Here is a 14,578-nt window from a genome sequence, read left to right as displayed (position 1 = left end):
CAGTAGCGAGGCTTAGAGGCAGCGGTAGGCCGCAGGGGACAGGGCCCCCAGTACTCCTCCTGGACGATGGCAGTACCTCCAGAGCGGCTGGCGAGGGTACCAGCGGGGGTGGTGGCAGCGTTCCCTCAGGAGTGGGGGTTGCATCCTGTTAGTAACCGCCTAGCGGGGCCTCTAGCAGTCCACCGGACAGGATTGCCCAGAGTGCGGAGTCTAAGCCCCAGTCTGCTTGTTCACCAGGGCCCCTGATGGTGGGGATGGGCTTGGAGCAGACAGGGACCAGGTCGCGGCCCCTGAGTACACCCGTCCGTGGTAGAGAGATCCGCCAGGGGTGTGTGCAGGTAGAGAGCCTGACGTGAAGAGGTGGAAGACGGGATCCGAGCGGGATGGATGGTGGAGTAGTAAGCATGGTCAAGCGGGCCGGGTAGGTAACAGTGGGATCAGCGTAGTACAAGGCGGCAGGCAGAAGAATAGTCAGTTCACTCGCTGGGGTCGGTAACAGAAGTTCAGATCAGGTATGGGGATTATCCAGAAGAGAGGTCAAACTAGCCAGGGGGTCAGAGCAGGAGAAGTCAGCGGAGGTCAGGTTCAGGCAAGGTCAGCAACGAATCTCAAATAGCAGGAACACAGGAGCAAAGATCAGACCATACGGCAACTTGTGTCTGTGCAGGGCTGGTTTAAGTAGCCCGCCCTGCACCTGACAGGCGCAGCCTAGGTCCTAGTGCCTGCCCAGCACCGTCATAGGTGCCGGGTGCCCCTGGGTCCTAGTGCCCTGCTGCCTGCATGTCTTGACAGACACCTACCCATGTGCAGACCGGTCGCGGTGGTCCCTGACATTGCCCCCCCCTATGGGCATCCTCCGGGTGCCCAAATGATCTCTCCTCTGTGGGTGGCTACGATGGAACTACTGAACCAGTCTAGGGGCGTGAACATTTTGGGCCGGTTCCCACTAATTCTCTTCAGGGCCATAGCCCTTCAACTTAATTAGGAACTGTGTCTGACCGCCTCTTTTCCTGCAATCAATGATTGCCTCAACCTCGAATTTTACCTGTTCATTCATGGTTATAGGCTCCGGAGGCCTGGACCTTAGGTCCAGGAAGGGATCTGGCATTGCTGGCTTCAGTAGCGACACATGAAACACTGGGTGAATCTTGAAGGTTCCTGGCAGTGCCAGCTCATATGCCACCTCATTGATCCTCCGTTTCACCCGGAATGGGCCCATAAATTTTGGTCCCAGCTTTTTCGAGGGACAAGACATCCTCAAATTAGTAATCGCTAGCCAGACCTGGTCTCCTGGTTGCAAGCTTAGTTCACCTCTTCTTTTCCTGTCGAAGGCCCTCTTACTGTCCTCCTGGGCCTTTGACATGGCTTCTTGAAGTACCTTGTTATTGGCGGAGAAAAAATCTAGCATTATCTGTGTAGCCGGGACCGGGCTTTCTGGAATCAGGTCGGGTAAAAATGTGGGGTGAAACCCGTAATTAGCGAAGAATGGGGATTGCCCCGTAGCAGAATGCTTCGCGTTATTATACGCAAGCTCCGCCAATGGCAAGAGTGCCAGCCAGTCGTCTTGGAGAAAAGATGTGTAACATTGCAAGTACTGTTCCAGCGTCTGGTTTGTCCTTTCTGTCTGCCCATTCGTCTGAGGGTGGTAGGCCGATGAAAGGGACAGCTTGATTCACAGAACCTCGCACAATGATCTCCAGACCTTTGATGTAAATTGGACCCCTCGATCCGAGACAGTGTCTTCTGGAATGCCATGGAGTTTCACTACTTCCTTCAGGAAAATCTGTGCTGTTTCCATAGCTGAGGGCGTATTCTTTAATGGCAGGAAATGGGCCATCTTCGACAACCGATCCACGATTACGAAAATCACCGAATGATCTTGAGACAGTGGGAGCTCCACTATGAAATCCATAGAGATCATCTGCCATGGCCGATCTGGTATGGGCAATGGTCGTAGTAGACCCCAGGCCTTACTTCTGGTGGGCTTGTTTCTCTGACACGTGGCACAGGTTTTCACATATAGTTCAGTCTTTCGCCATGTTCGGCCACCAGAACGTCCGCTGGAGTAACTCTAGAGTCTTCGCATTTCCAAAATGTCCTGCTACAGAATGATCATGGCAGTGCCCCAGCCCTAAGGTTCGGACCTCCTCAGGTACCATGATTCGCCCTTCTTTCCAATAGAGACCCTCCTGAATCTGTAGAGATACCCCAGGTGGGCTTGGCATTCCTATGGATGCGGTTTGAAGCCTGGAGCGTAGCTTTGTCTGGAGGGCGAGGAAGTTTCCCGTGGACAGGATGGTGTCTGGTCTAGGAACTTCTTCTGGGTTCTCAAACATACATGAGAGAGCGTCTGGCTTTGTATTCTTAGACCCGGGTCTGTATGTGATGTGGAACGTGAATCTGGCAAAGAAGAGTGCCCATCTTGCTTGGCATGGTCTCAGACGTTTGGCTGTCCTCAAGTATTCCAAATTCTTATGGTCAGTGAAAATCAAGATTGGATGTAGGGCCCCTTCCAGTAGATACCTCCACTCTTCCAGCGCTGTTTTGATAGCCAGAAGCTCCCGGTCGCCAATATCATAATTTCTCTCCGCAGATGTCAACTTCCTAGAGAAAAATGCTACCGAGTGCATAATTTCCTTGGTACCCTTTTGTTGGGACAGGATGGCCCCAACTGCGTTCTCCAAAGCGTCCACTTCCAAAATGTAAGGCAGGGAGGAGTCAGGATGGCTAAGGATAGGGGCAGTAGTAAATAGCTTCTTCAAAGTCTCAAATGCTGCTTGAGCCTCGAGCATCCACCGGAAACGGGTTCCCTGTTTGGTGAGCTGCGTAATGGAAGACATGAGGCCTGAAAAGTTCTTGATGAACTTTCGGTAAAAGTTGGCAAATCCTATGAAGCGTTGTACGCCCTTCTTGTCTGTGGGTACTGGCCATTCTAAGATTGCCGAGACCTTTTGGGGATCCATCGCAACCCCCGTGGTGGAAATGATCAACCCCAAAAATGCAATGCTGTGCTGCTCGAAGCTGCATTTGTCAGCTTTCGCATACAGCCCGTGTTGGTGTAAACGTTCTAACACATTTCTGACATGACCCCTATGGTCTTCCAGAGAAGGGGAAAAGATCAAGATGTCATCCAAGTAAACTACCACAAAAACGTCCAGATAATCTCGGAATATGTCGTTAATAAAGTGCTGAAATGTGGCTGGGGCATTGCACAGTCCCAAGGGCATGACAAGATATTCGAAGTGTCCGAATCTTGTGCGGAATGCAGTCTTCCACTTGTCCCTTTCCCTTATGCGAACCAAGTTATATGCGCCCCTCAAATCCAATTTGGTAAATATGGCTGCTGTCTTTAACCTTTGGAACAGTTCCGGGACCAAGGGAAGGGGGTAACGATTCTTAATCGTAATCTTGTTCAAATCACGGTAGTCGATACAGGGTCTGAGGGACTTATCTTTCTTTTCGACAAAGAAAATTCCCGCCCCGGCCGGAGACGTGGAGGTTCTTGTCAATGTACTCCTTGAGTACCCCCAACTCTCGCTCTGATAGGGGAAAAATCCGTCCGAACGGAATCTCGGATCTGGGTAGAAGGTCGATGGGACAGTCATAGGCCCGATGTGGAGGGAGAATGTCGGCACCCCGCTTACTAAAAACATCTAAGTAGTCGTGGTAGGCCAGGGGGATGATCTGGATAAGCTCGGCGTCCCCATCGATACATGCGTGACTGGGGAGCCACAGAGGTTATGGCGTGACAATGTTCCTGGCAATAAGATGACAGGAACTGGACAGACCCCGTCTTCCAATCAATTTGAGGGTTATGTGCCTGCAACCAAAGGAGTCCCAGGATAACCGGAAACAGAGGGGATGCGATGGCATCCAAACGAAGGAGCTCCCGGTGATGGTTACCCACTGTAGTACGGATATGTGGGGTCTCCCGATCCACCAGCCCTGACTTAATACGTGACCCATCTGCCAAAACGATATTAAGCCTGTGTTCCCTGGTCTGGAGAGGAATCCTCTATTGGGTGGCAAACTCTAGATCAATAAAGCAACTACAAGCCCCAGAATCGATAATTGCTGTTGCTGACACCGTTCTCCCTGGGAGTTGAAAAGACACGGGTATGGCTAAGTAATTGGCATGATTACTAGGTTTAGAGGAAACAGTAGAAAAAATGGAAGCGCACTTACCCAATTTCGCTGGGCAAGAACGCACCACATGACCTGCTCCCCCGCAGTATAGACATAGGTTGTTCGCCTGTCGTCTCTGGTGTTCCTCCACTGATAGTGATGGTCGTGCCCACCCGAGTTGCCTAGGTCCTGGCGTTCCCCCGGGATCCAAGTTCGACTCTCCTCCTGACAGGATTTGGACTGGAGTGTGGGATAGTACCCATGTGGGTCCTGGTCCTGGGTTTGACCTCACTAACCTGTGCTCCCGCAGTCTGCGGTCAATCTGTATGGCCAGGGTGATGAGGTCTTCCAGAGAGTCAGGCAGGCCCACCCTTGCTAACTCATCTTTTAATGATTCAGACAGGCCCATGCGAAACTGGTGGCGTAATGCGGCAACATTCCACCGGGTGTCCCCCATCCAGCGTCTAAACTCGGATGCATACTCCTCCACTGCCTGGCGGCCCTGCCGAAGAGAATACAGGGCCGATTCTGCGGATGCTGCTCGCTGCGGATCGTCATAGAGGACTGCCATCGCGTTGAAAAAGTCGGTCACGGTCTCTAGGTGGGGGTCGTGGGTCTCCATCAACCGGTGGGCCCAGCCCTGGGGTTCATCCAGGAGTAAGGAAATGATGAAACCCACCTTCACTGCTTCAGAAGAAAATGTCCGGGGCTGCAGACTAAAGTACAGCTGGCAGGCGTTCCGGAAGGCCCTGAATGGTTTATAATAAGTGATAGTCTAAGTGAGCAATATATCCAGTGATGAGAGGCGCTCAGGGGTCAGAAGAAGGGTATTCAGTAAGGAGATCAGAATAAGTAATATTAAAAATAAATTCAAGCAAAATGAAAAGCAAACCAGCTAAGGGAAGTGAGGAGAAAACCCCACAGTCAAGCGCAAACAGGAGCACTATTAAAAAGTATATGGCCACACAGGATAAAAGCCCAGAGAAAAATGGCCCTGAGAAACAACATGGAGGAAGGAAGACTGATGAGGAGCAAATTAGACTATCATATGAACAGGAAGGAAATTCAATCAATGAATCCATAAATATGTGCAATAGAACAAAGCTCCACAGAACAGCAGAGCACTTTATCTCAAATTCCTACAAGAACTGAGATGGTGGAAATGTTCGCAAAGTTGGAACTGGCGAAGAATGAGATTATACTTTCTTTTCAGCAGCTCATAGATCATATTGGCGTTTGGATTACATCTCAGTTGAGCATAGACATTGAGAATTGGTGATTGGAACAGATATTAAGGTCATGTCCATCTCAGATCATGCTCCAGTAACAGCTAGTTTAAGAGTGAAGGGAACTCAGAAGGAAATTGCTGCATGGAGATTGAATGAGGCACTTATACTAGATATAGAAATAGAGAGAAAGATAAAGGAGGAAATTGAACAATTTTTTTATTTTGAACGAAACAGAGGAAATATCAATAGCCACTATTGGGAAGCCCATAAAGCTTATATTCGGGGCATACTAATAGCCCAAGGGATCACAAGAAAGAGAACGAGAAGAGAAAATGAAGTGTTAAGAATTACACAACTTAGTACAGATTCATAAAAAGCAGGAACCAGAGACATATCAGAAGATTGTGTAGGCGAGAAGAACTAAAAACGTTACTGGAACTAGAGACTACAAAAGTTTTCAATAGAGTTTCAAAAGAAAGATATAGATATATAGATATATAGATATAGAGAGAGAGAGAGAGAGAGAGATCGGTATATATATATATATATATAGAGAGAGATATCGATATATATATATATATATATATATATATATATAGAGAGAGAGATATCGAGATATATATATATATAGAGAGAGAGAGAGATATCGAGATATATATATATATAGAGAGAGAGAGAGATATCGAGATAGATATATATATAAAGAGAGAGAGAGAGATATCGAGATATATATATATATATATATATATATATATATAGATAGAGAGAGAGAGAGAGAGAGATATCGAGATATATATATATATATATAGAGAGAGAGATATCGATATATAGATATATATATATATATAGAGAGAGAGAGAGGGAGAGAGAGATATCGATATATATAATATATATAGAGAGATCGATATATATAGAGAGAGAGAGAGAGAGAGAGAGAGGTGGGGAAATAAACCAGGGAAACATCTGAGAAAGAGGTTAAAAGATAAGAAATCTAAAAATTATATATGAAAAATGAGAAAGGAGCTTTGGTCTACTCCACCACGGAGATCGCAAATGTGTTCCAAAAGTTTTACAGTAAGCTTTATAAAGTGAATCCAAAGATACAGAAAGAGAAGGAAGAAGAGAGGATAAGGAGTGAGGAGGAATTCCTTAGAGGCGCAGTTACCAAGGCTAACGGAAAAGACACTGGTAGCCTTAGACCGAGTAATATCACAGGAAGAAATGAATATTGCACTGAAGAGTACGGTAGGGGGAAAGAGCGCAGGCCCTGATGGATTCACGGTGGGATACTATAAAAAAAAAAAATTAAATACTAGTACCTAAGTTTTATGTAAATACATGAATGCATTAGGGGAGGGAATAGAAATGAGAGCGGGATCCTTGCATTTATATATAACTATTATTCTTAAGGAAGGAAAGGACAGCGCACAATATGCCAGCTATAGGCCAATATCGCTATTGAATACTGACACAAACTTATTTGCGAAGATCTTGGCCATCAGGATGAGGGAATTAATGCCAGAGTGGATACATCTAGATCAAGTAGGTTTTGTCCCAGGAAGAGAAGGTAGAGATAACGGACTGAGAACTCTATTGCTTCTACAAAAGGCAAGAAGGAACAGTCGATACTGTCAATAGATGCTGAGAGCATTTGACAGAGTGGACTGGAATTTTATGTTTGGTACATTTTAGAGGCATTGGGATTAGGAAACAAGATGATGAGATGGATAAGAGAGCTGTATAATAGACCCTCCACATCGATTAAAGTGAATGGATCTCTCTCAAACTCTTTCAAGATGTATGTTACGAGACAGGGGTGTCCACTGTCTACCCTGTTTGTAATATCCTTGGAACCATTATTAGCTATGGTTAGAGTATAAATCTTAGAGGAATTTGTATAGAAGTAGAACATAAGGTAGCATAGTATGCGGATGATATGATGTTTTATATTGCTAATCTGAGAGTGACATTACCAAACTTAATGAGATTGTTAAAAATTAAGGGAATTTAACAAACTTGAAAATAAATGATCAGAGATTTTAAATATTAATGTAACAAAAGCTGAGAGGCGGCCTCTTAACTCCTTCACTAAAAATGTGTACCATGCTAATTATATACCATTAAGAAACAAAATTAAAGATGAGTTGAGAAAGCGCTCAATGGGGGGGCTCGTGGTTTGGACATATTAATTTTGATACAGATGGTAATAATTCCAAATTATTCCAGTATATTTACCAGGATAATTTTTTAGAATAAGAAAAATATCGACCTTTATTTGGGCTAATAAGAAAGTGAGAATTGGTTATAAGACGCTTTGTAAAAAGAAGGAACGGGAAGGATTGAACTTGCCAGATATGAGGAGGTATTCTATGTTGGTGCTTTTATCAAGGGTGGTTGATTGGATTTATAATGTGGGAAAAAAAAGTTGGATAAAAATGGAGGAAACATTAAGTAAAACACAGTTGGGGAAGATAATATGGATCTCAAGTAAATTCCGTGGGATGAGGGGAAATGGGAGTGTGTTAACAACTGAGGTATTGAGAGTGTGGGATAAGTTACACAAAGCCATGGGTTCGGAGTATAATTCACTTAAGATTCCATTAGTAGGGAATGATTTTTTTTATGCTGGGAAATGACAAAATAGCAGGGAAATGGTTTAGAGATAGAGACTCTCGTTTAGAGGATATTATAGTTAAGGGGAAGTTGTGTAATTTCCAGGAACTGAGGGAAAAGGATTTATTTTTTGTATTGGATGAGTTTCGATATCAGTTGGGACATTTTTGTTTTAGCACTTCCCTGCCCTCTGAGGGAAGTGGAGGATATGCTTCCATTTGAAAAACTGTTGAGCCAGGACACCGTTTGAAAACATGACAGTTGCAATACACATTTTTCATATCGCTGTGCATGCTGGAGTGGGAGCAACAATTCTACCACCAGGCTTCCTCTGTAAAGCTAAAGTGATGAACTATAGTGGCCTTTGAAGCGTTGTGTATAGAAAATATAGGGTACTGAAGTTTGATTTCGTAGGCGCACACAAATTTTAAGATTTGACATGTTGGGTATCTATTTACTCGTCACAACATCATCTTTTATATTTGTCCAGAAATGTGGGTCATTTATTGCGCTTGTTTGCCCTAAAATTCACTTTAATGTGATATATATATATATATATATATATATATATATATATATATATATATATATATATATATTTTTTTTTTTTTTTTAACTGCAATTTTGCGTTTCTTAGACCTTTTGCAATAATATCGTGTGACATAAAATATTGGAACTACCACTATTTTATTCTCTAGGACGTCTGCTTTCAGAAAATATTTAATGTTTTGGGGGGTTTTGTGTAATCCTCAGGCCTAAAATTTTTTTTAAATGTGTGCAAAAAAAAATGCAAAAACAGCTCTAGCAGCAAAAGTGTGTGCTGATTTCTATTTATTTTAAAGGGGAGCAGTAAAACACTGGCTCAGTAATATCCCCACTCAGCAGATTCCCAGCTCATTAGTACCCTTGTTAAGCAGATCCCCAGTGTAATAATACCCTCATTCAGTAAATCCTCTGCTCAGTAGTACCCCAGCATTGCTGAGGCCCCCCTCAATAGTACCCCGAACTCTGCTGATCCCCCCCATAGTAGTAACCCCGTGCTGATCTTCTGGTTTGCTGATCCTCCTCCCTCTCTGGTCCCTGCTCAGCTCCCACTGTATTGCTTCCACACTGCTCACCATGTGTGAAATTGTTCATTTCTCCTGCTCCAGTCTGCCAGCTCTGCTGATCCTCTGTTACTAGGTCCTTTTTCTCTGGTCCACACTCGCCTTCCACTATAACGTTCCCATGTTATACGCCATGTGTGCCCTCTGCTAGTTGCTCCGCTCTGGTTTGGACCCTACTTATCTTCCTTCTGCTCCTTGTAGTGTACCAGTAGCTGGGAAACCAACAAGAGAACCAGAAAGACATCAGCAGTCACTTCCAGTTTTATGTGTATATATTCTGGAAATATCTGGTGCAGATGCTGCACCAGATATTTCCAGAATATATACACATGAACTGGAAGTGACTGCTGATGTCTTTCTGGTTCTCTTGTTGGTTTCCCAGTCCATCTTGGGATAATCCATACCTGCAATACCTCCAAAACAAAGTGAAGCTAACTCTGAATAAAAGCTCCCTAAATGCTGCAGGTGCTGTTAGCGAGCTTTGCCATAGACTTCTGTTGAGACTTTGGAGACTCTTTTGAAGCACCAAGAAAGCGACATGGGGTATACTTTTTTTAAGCAAAGCAAACTCAACGTGTGGACAGGACTGTAATTACCATTTTATTTAGTGACAAGTTGTCACGATCAGGCGTCAGGCTTGAAGACCAGTTGCTATAGCAGTGGAAAGGCTCACACCAAAACGAACAGGATAGGTACACAGGCGGGTCACTCTGGCAGAGGAGTGGGCTCACCTGAGGTGCAGAGTACTAACAAGTGTTTACCAGAGCTCCTGATGGTGGAGATGGATTTTGCTGCATGTTAGCACCAGGTTGCAGTCCTCAGGATCACCCCACCAGAAGGTGAGCCAGCAGAGGTCCAGTAGCGTATTAAGCGGGTAAGGATCAAACAGAAGCATAGTCTTTAAACAAGCCAAAGGTCGGTAATAAGCAGTCCCAGGTTGGGATCAGGCAGAAGAGTAGTCAAGGAACAAGCCAAGGGTCAAGCCAAATGGTAGCAAAATATGGATGACCACAGAGAAGGCAAGGAGTGAGATACTGGCTGAAGAGAGCACAATAATCTGGCAAACAGGAAGTGCAGAGACATGGCTTAAATCAGGAAGTTCATGGGAGGGGCAAAGGGTTCAAGGTTCATGACAAGTAAGGTCAAGGCAGGATTACTCAAATAATTGTCAAGGGAGCCCTCAAGCATTTCAAGTGGCTCAGCAAGAAGAGACATTGCCACACACTGCAAAAGTCCCAGGTTTGGACCCAGGCTCTGACACAAGTGCTTTGATTGGTATTTGGAGCACTTTAAAAAAGCACGTCCTATGCCACATTTTCAAAGCAAGTGTACAGGAGCCCTTAAGGCTGCCAGTAGAGATTTTTTTGACCACTTAGCTGGTAAAAAAATGCATATTTTTCTGTGTATGCAGTCTTACTGCAGGGAGATATACTGTATTTAGCACAAATTAATTTAAGCAGAAAAGTCATTTTTATTTATCCATCCTAGGAAGAATGTTAACAAAACTTAATTTTGACAGTTCGGTATTGGTCCATGTTGGTTAAAAATTGCATGTCCAAGACAACCATTTTTGGGGTGGGGCCAAACCCAGTCACATGGCATCAGAACCAAAGAAGATATGTGTATGCATCCTCTGAGCTTGTGTCTGGCTTGATATCTTTCAATAGATGAATTACACCTCTTTTATAACTTGTTGCTTTACATGTGATATGCTCCTGTTTGTTTTATAGGAAGTTTGAAGGTTAACAGAGGATGGAATTATTGCCATGTCTTTGGGACGGCTTTTTCGTAGTGCTTCCTCCAAAGCCACCAACCTCCTGACCCTTGGCTCTGACGGTGGAACATCCTCTATATTAGATGGAGACATAATATTCTCTAAAAATAATGTGTGTGTTCATCCCCTTGAGCTGCTTCAGGATGTTTCAACACACCATCCAGGTGAGCAGAGTTGCATAATATTAAGTACTAGACACAAGCTTATGTAAAAGATACAGAATACAAATATTTATACAGAATACAAATATTTTTGGATGTAGCTTAAAGTGTTACTAAAGGAATTGTTTTTCAATACCAAACATGTTATAGCTACCTGTCCCGTGCAATGATTTTGCACAGAGCAGCCCCTGTCCTTCCTTTTTCTTTTTTTTTTTTTTTTAATCCAAACAACTTATTGTCAAGATAATAGAAAAAAATGGAACAGTACTTACAGAATGTAAGTTGGCATTGACATTACTGCAACAGCAGGATTACACATACAGTGGGGCAAAAAAGTATTTAGTCAGCCACCAATTGTGCAAGTTCTCCCACTTAAAAAGATGAGAGAGGCCTTTAATTGGCATCATAGGTAGACCTCAACTATGAGAGACAAAATGAGAAAAAAAATCCAGACAATCACATTGGCTGATTTGGAAAGAATTTATTTGCAAATTATGGTGGAAAATAAGTATTTGGTCAATATCAAAAGTTCATCTCAATACTTTGTTATATATCCTTTGTTGGCAATGACAGAGGTTAAACGTTTCCTGTAAGTCTTCACAAGGTTAGCACACACTGTTGCTGGTATGTTGGCCCATTCCTCCATGCAGATCTCCTCTAGAGCAGTGATGTTTTGGGGCTGTCGCTGGGCAACACGGACTTTCAACTCCCTCCAAAGGTTTTCTATGGGGTTGAGATCTGGAGACTGGCTAGGCCACTCTAGGACCTTGAAATGCTTCTTACGAAGCCACTCCTTCATTGCCCGGGCGGTATGTTTGGGATCATTGTCATGTTGGAAGACCCAGCCACGTTTCATCTTCAATGCCCTTGCTGATGGAAGGAGGTTTGCACTCAAAATCTCACGATACATGGCCCCATTCATTCTTTCCTGTACATGGATCAGTCCTGGTCCCTTTGCGGAGAAACAGCCCCAAAGCATGATGTTGCCACCCCCATGCTTCACAGTAGGTATGGTGTTCTTTGGATGCAACTCAGCATTCTCTCTCCTCCAAACACGACGAGTTGTGTTTCTTCCAAACAGTTCTATTTTGGTTTCATCTGACCATATGACATTCTCCCAATACTCTTCTGGATCATCCAAATGCTCTCTAGCAAACTTCACAGGGGCCCAGGCATGTACTGACTTTAGCAGAGGGACACGTCTGGCACTGCAGGATCTGAGTCCCTGGCGGCGTAGTGTGTTACTGATGGTAGCCTTTGTTACGTTTGTCCCAGCTCTCTGCAGGTCATTCACTAGGTCCCCCCGTGTGGTCCTGGGATTTTTGCTCACCGTTCTTCTGATCATTTTGACCCCACGGGGTGAGATCTTGCGTGGAGCCCCAGATCGAGGGAGATTATCAGTGGTCTTGTATGTCTTCCATTTTCTAATTATTGCTCCCACAGTTGATTTGTTCACACCAAGCTGCTTGCCTATTGCAGATTCAGTCTTCCCAGCCTGGTGCAGGTCTACAATTGTTTGTTTCTGGTATCCTTCGACAGCTCTTTGGTCTTCACCATAGTCTAGTTTGGAGTGTGACTGTTTGAGGTTGTGGACAGGTGTCTTTTATACTGATAACAAATTCAAACAGGTGCCATTGATACAGGTAATGAGTGCAGGACAGAGGAGCCTCTTAAAGAAGAAGGTACAGGTCTGTGAGAGATAGAAATCTTGCTTGTTTGTAGGTGACCAAATACTTATTTTCCACCATAATTTGCAAATAAATTCTTTCCAAATCAGCCAATGTGATTGTCTGGATTTTTTTTCTCATTTTGTCTCTCATAGTTGAGGTCTACCTATGATGCCAATTACAGGCCTCTCTCATCTTTTTAAGTGGGAGAACTTGCACAATTGGTGGCTGACTAAATACTTTTTTGCCCCACTGTAAGTAGAACGTGGAATCCAGATCCCGTAATAAACAGAATAACATAAATGGTAATCAAATAAAATAGAGACCACAAGGATCCAAAACAATCTTGGCAATATCTTGCTTTTTCCTTTTTATGTCTTATTCCTTCCTGACCAAATGTAAACAGAAATGGGGGGTAAAGGAAAAAAGCCCAAAGCATGTCAAACAATAAAAAAAAAAACCCACATCAACAACAACCTCTGGTTCACCCAAGACGTCTCATCAAAAAGAATGCGAGATGCACATGAACTCCCCCAGGGGGAGGAGTGGAGCCACGCACCTGATATAAAATATCACACCTGCAAAAGTCGGCCCACTATCAATTGAGGAGGGGCGAGCCCATGTGTATCCAGCCAACCCTGCCATACCTGCTGGAACTTACGATAAGCATTGTGATGTTGGTACGCGAGTTTTTCCCGTGGGAGTAAAGAATTAACATAATCTATTCATTGCTTACTTGTCGGAGGAGCCGACGATAACCAGTACCTTGCTATCAACTTCCTAGCCAGATATAAAAGTCTAGATACCATATTATACCCACCTGGTTGGAACAGCTCCTGGTCCAGTGCCCCCAACAGACAATGCAAGGGATCCTGGGTATATTGCGATACTAGAGAAATAAATTGGAAAACCTCACTCCAATATCTATGTAACTTGGGGCAACACCAGAGCATATGAATGAAATCACCCTGTTGGACCCTACACTTCGGACAATGAGGTGAATCCCGCCTACCACACCAATACAGTTGCATAGGGGTCCTATATGCTTGATGGAGAATAAACAATTGAGGCAATTTATGAGAGGGAGAGAGAAATTCCTGGAACAGATTCCAGGGCAGCATCCCAGACCTCGGTAGCATCCCAGACCTCTCCAGCAAACTCTCCAATATCCCGGGACCACTGTGCCCTGCTCCAGAGATTAGCTTGATCCTGTACTGTGGATAATAACTGGGAGTATACCCGAGAAATCATGCCCTTCTTATGGGTTGCCTGAGTGACATCCTTAAGAAAAACTGAGTCTGTCAATGTAAGATTAGAGAGCAAAGACTGAGCCTGTATCGCATGGCGTAGCTGAAAATAAAAATGCTTATGTGTAAATGTAAATTTCATTTGCAGTTGAGAAAAGGACTTTAGGATTGCTCCTGAATCCAGATTGAATACAAATTTCAGGCCTCGGTCCCCCCATTCGTGAAAAACCTCCAGTCTAGCCAGTTTCACATATTGCAGATTATTCCACAAGGGAGTACAGGAAAGAAAGACGGTAATATGAAAGGACACTTTTACCGTACTCCAGACGCACCTCAAGAAGTCTTCAGTTGGAGACTTGAATGGAAGGACCGGTAGAGCCATCTCAAGATGAGAGAGCTGAAATGGTGGAATCAGGAAGGGAAATCAAACTAATAATGTATTATCAGGCGAGTTCCAGCCAACCAGTTGCTGCAATTGGGCCGCCAGAAAATAAAGTCTGGGCTCAGGAACCACTAACCCCCCCCCCAACTCCTTGCCATATTGCAACGTGGACAATTTTATCCTAGTTACTTGTTTTTTCCAGATATGGCTCCTAAACTGGGTCTCTATGCGATTAAACAATTTCTTAGGAATCCATATGGGAAAATTATGAAAA

General features: G+C 44.1%; 1 protein-coding gene across 1 annotated transcript in view; it reads left to right on the top strand.

Moving 5' to 3' along the window:
• Positions 1 to 14,578, top strand: part of LOC149437113 (TBC1 domain family member 16-like) — a 55,333-nt gene that overhangs the window by 4,839 nt on the left and 35,916 nt on the right. Inside the window, exon 2 of the mRNA XM_089661110.1 lies at positions 10,804 to 11,011. Within this exon, the coding sequence (XP_089517236.1) occupies positions 10,840 to 11,011 (172 nt within the window). The 5' untranslated portion in view covers positions 10,804 to 10,839. The remainder of the gene's footprint in view (positions 1 to 10,803; positions 11,012 to 14,578) is intronic.

Source organism: Staurois parvus, unplaced genomic scaffold, assembly GCF_062004578.1.
Source record: "Staurois parvus isolate SC_StPar_1 unplaced genomic scaffold, SC_StPar_1.0 ptg001313l, whole genome shotgun sequence".
Lineage (NCBI taxonomy): Eukaryota > Metazoa > Chordata > Amphibia > Anura > Ranidae > Staurois > Staurois parvus.
This window is presented reverse-complemented; position numbering and strand designations above follow the sequence as displayed.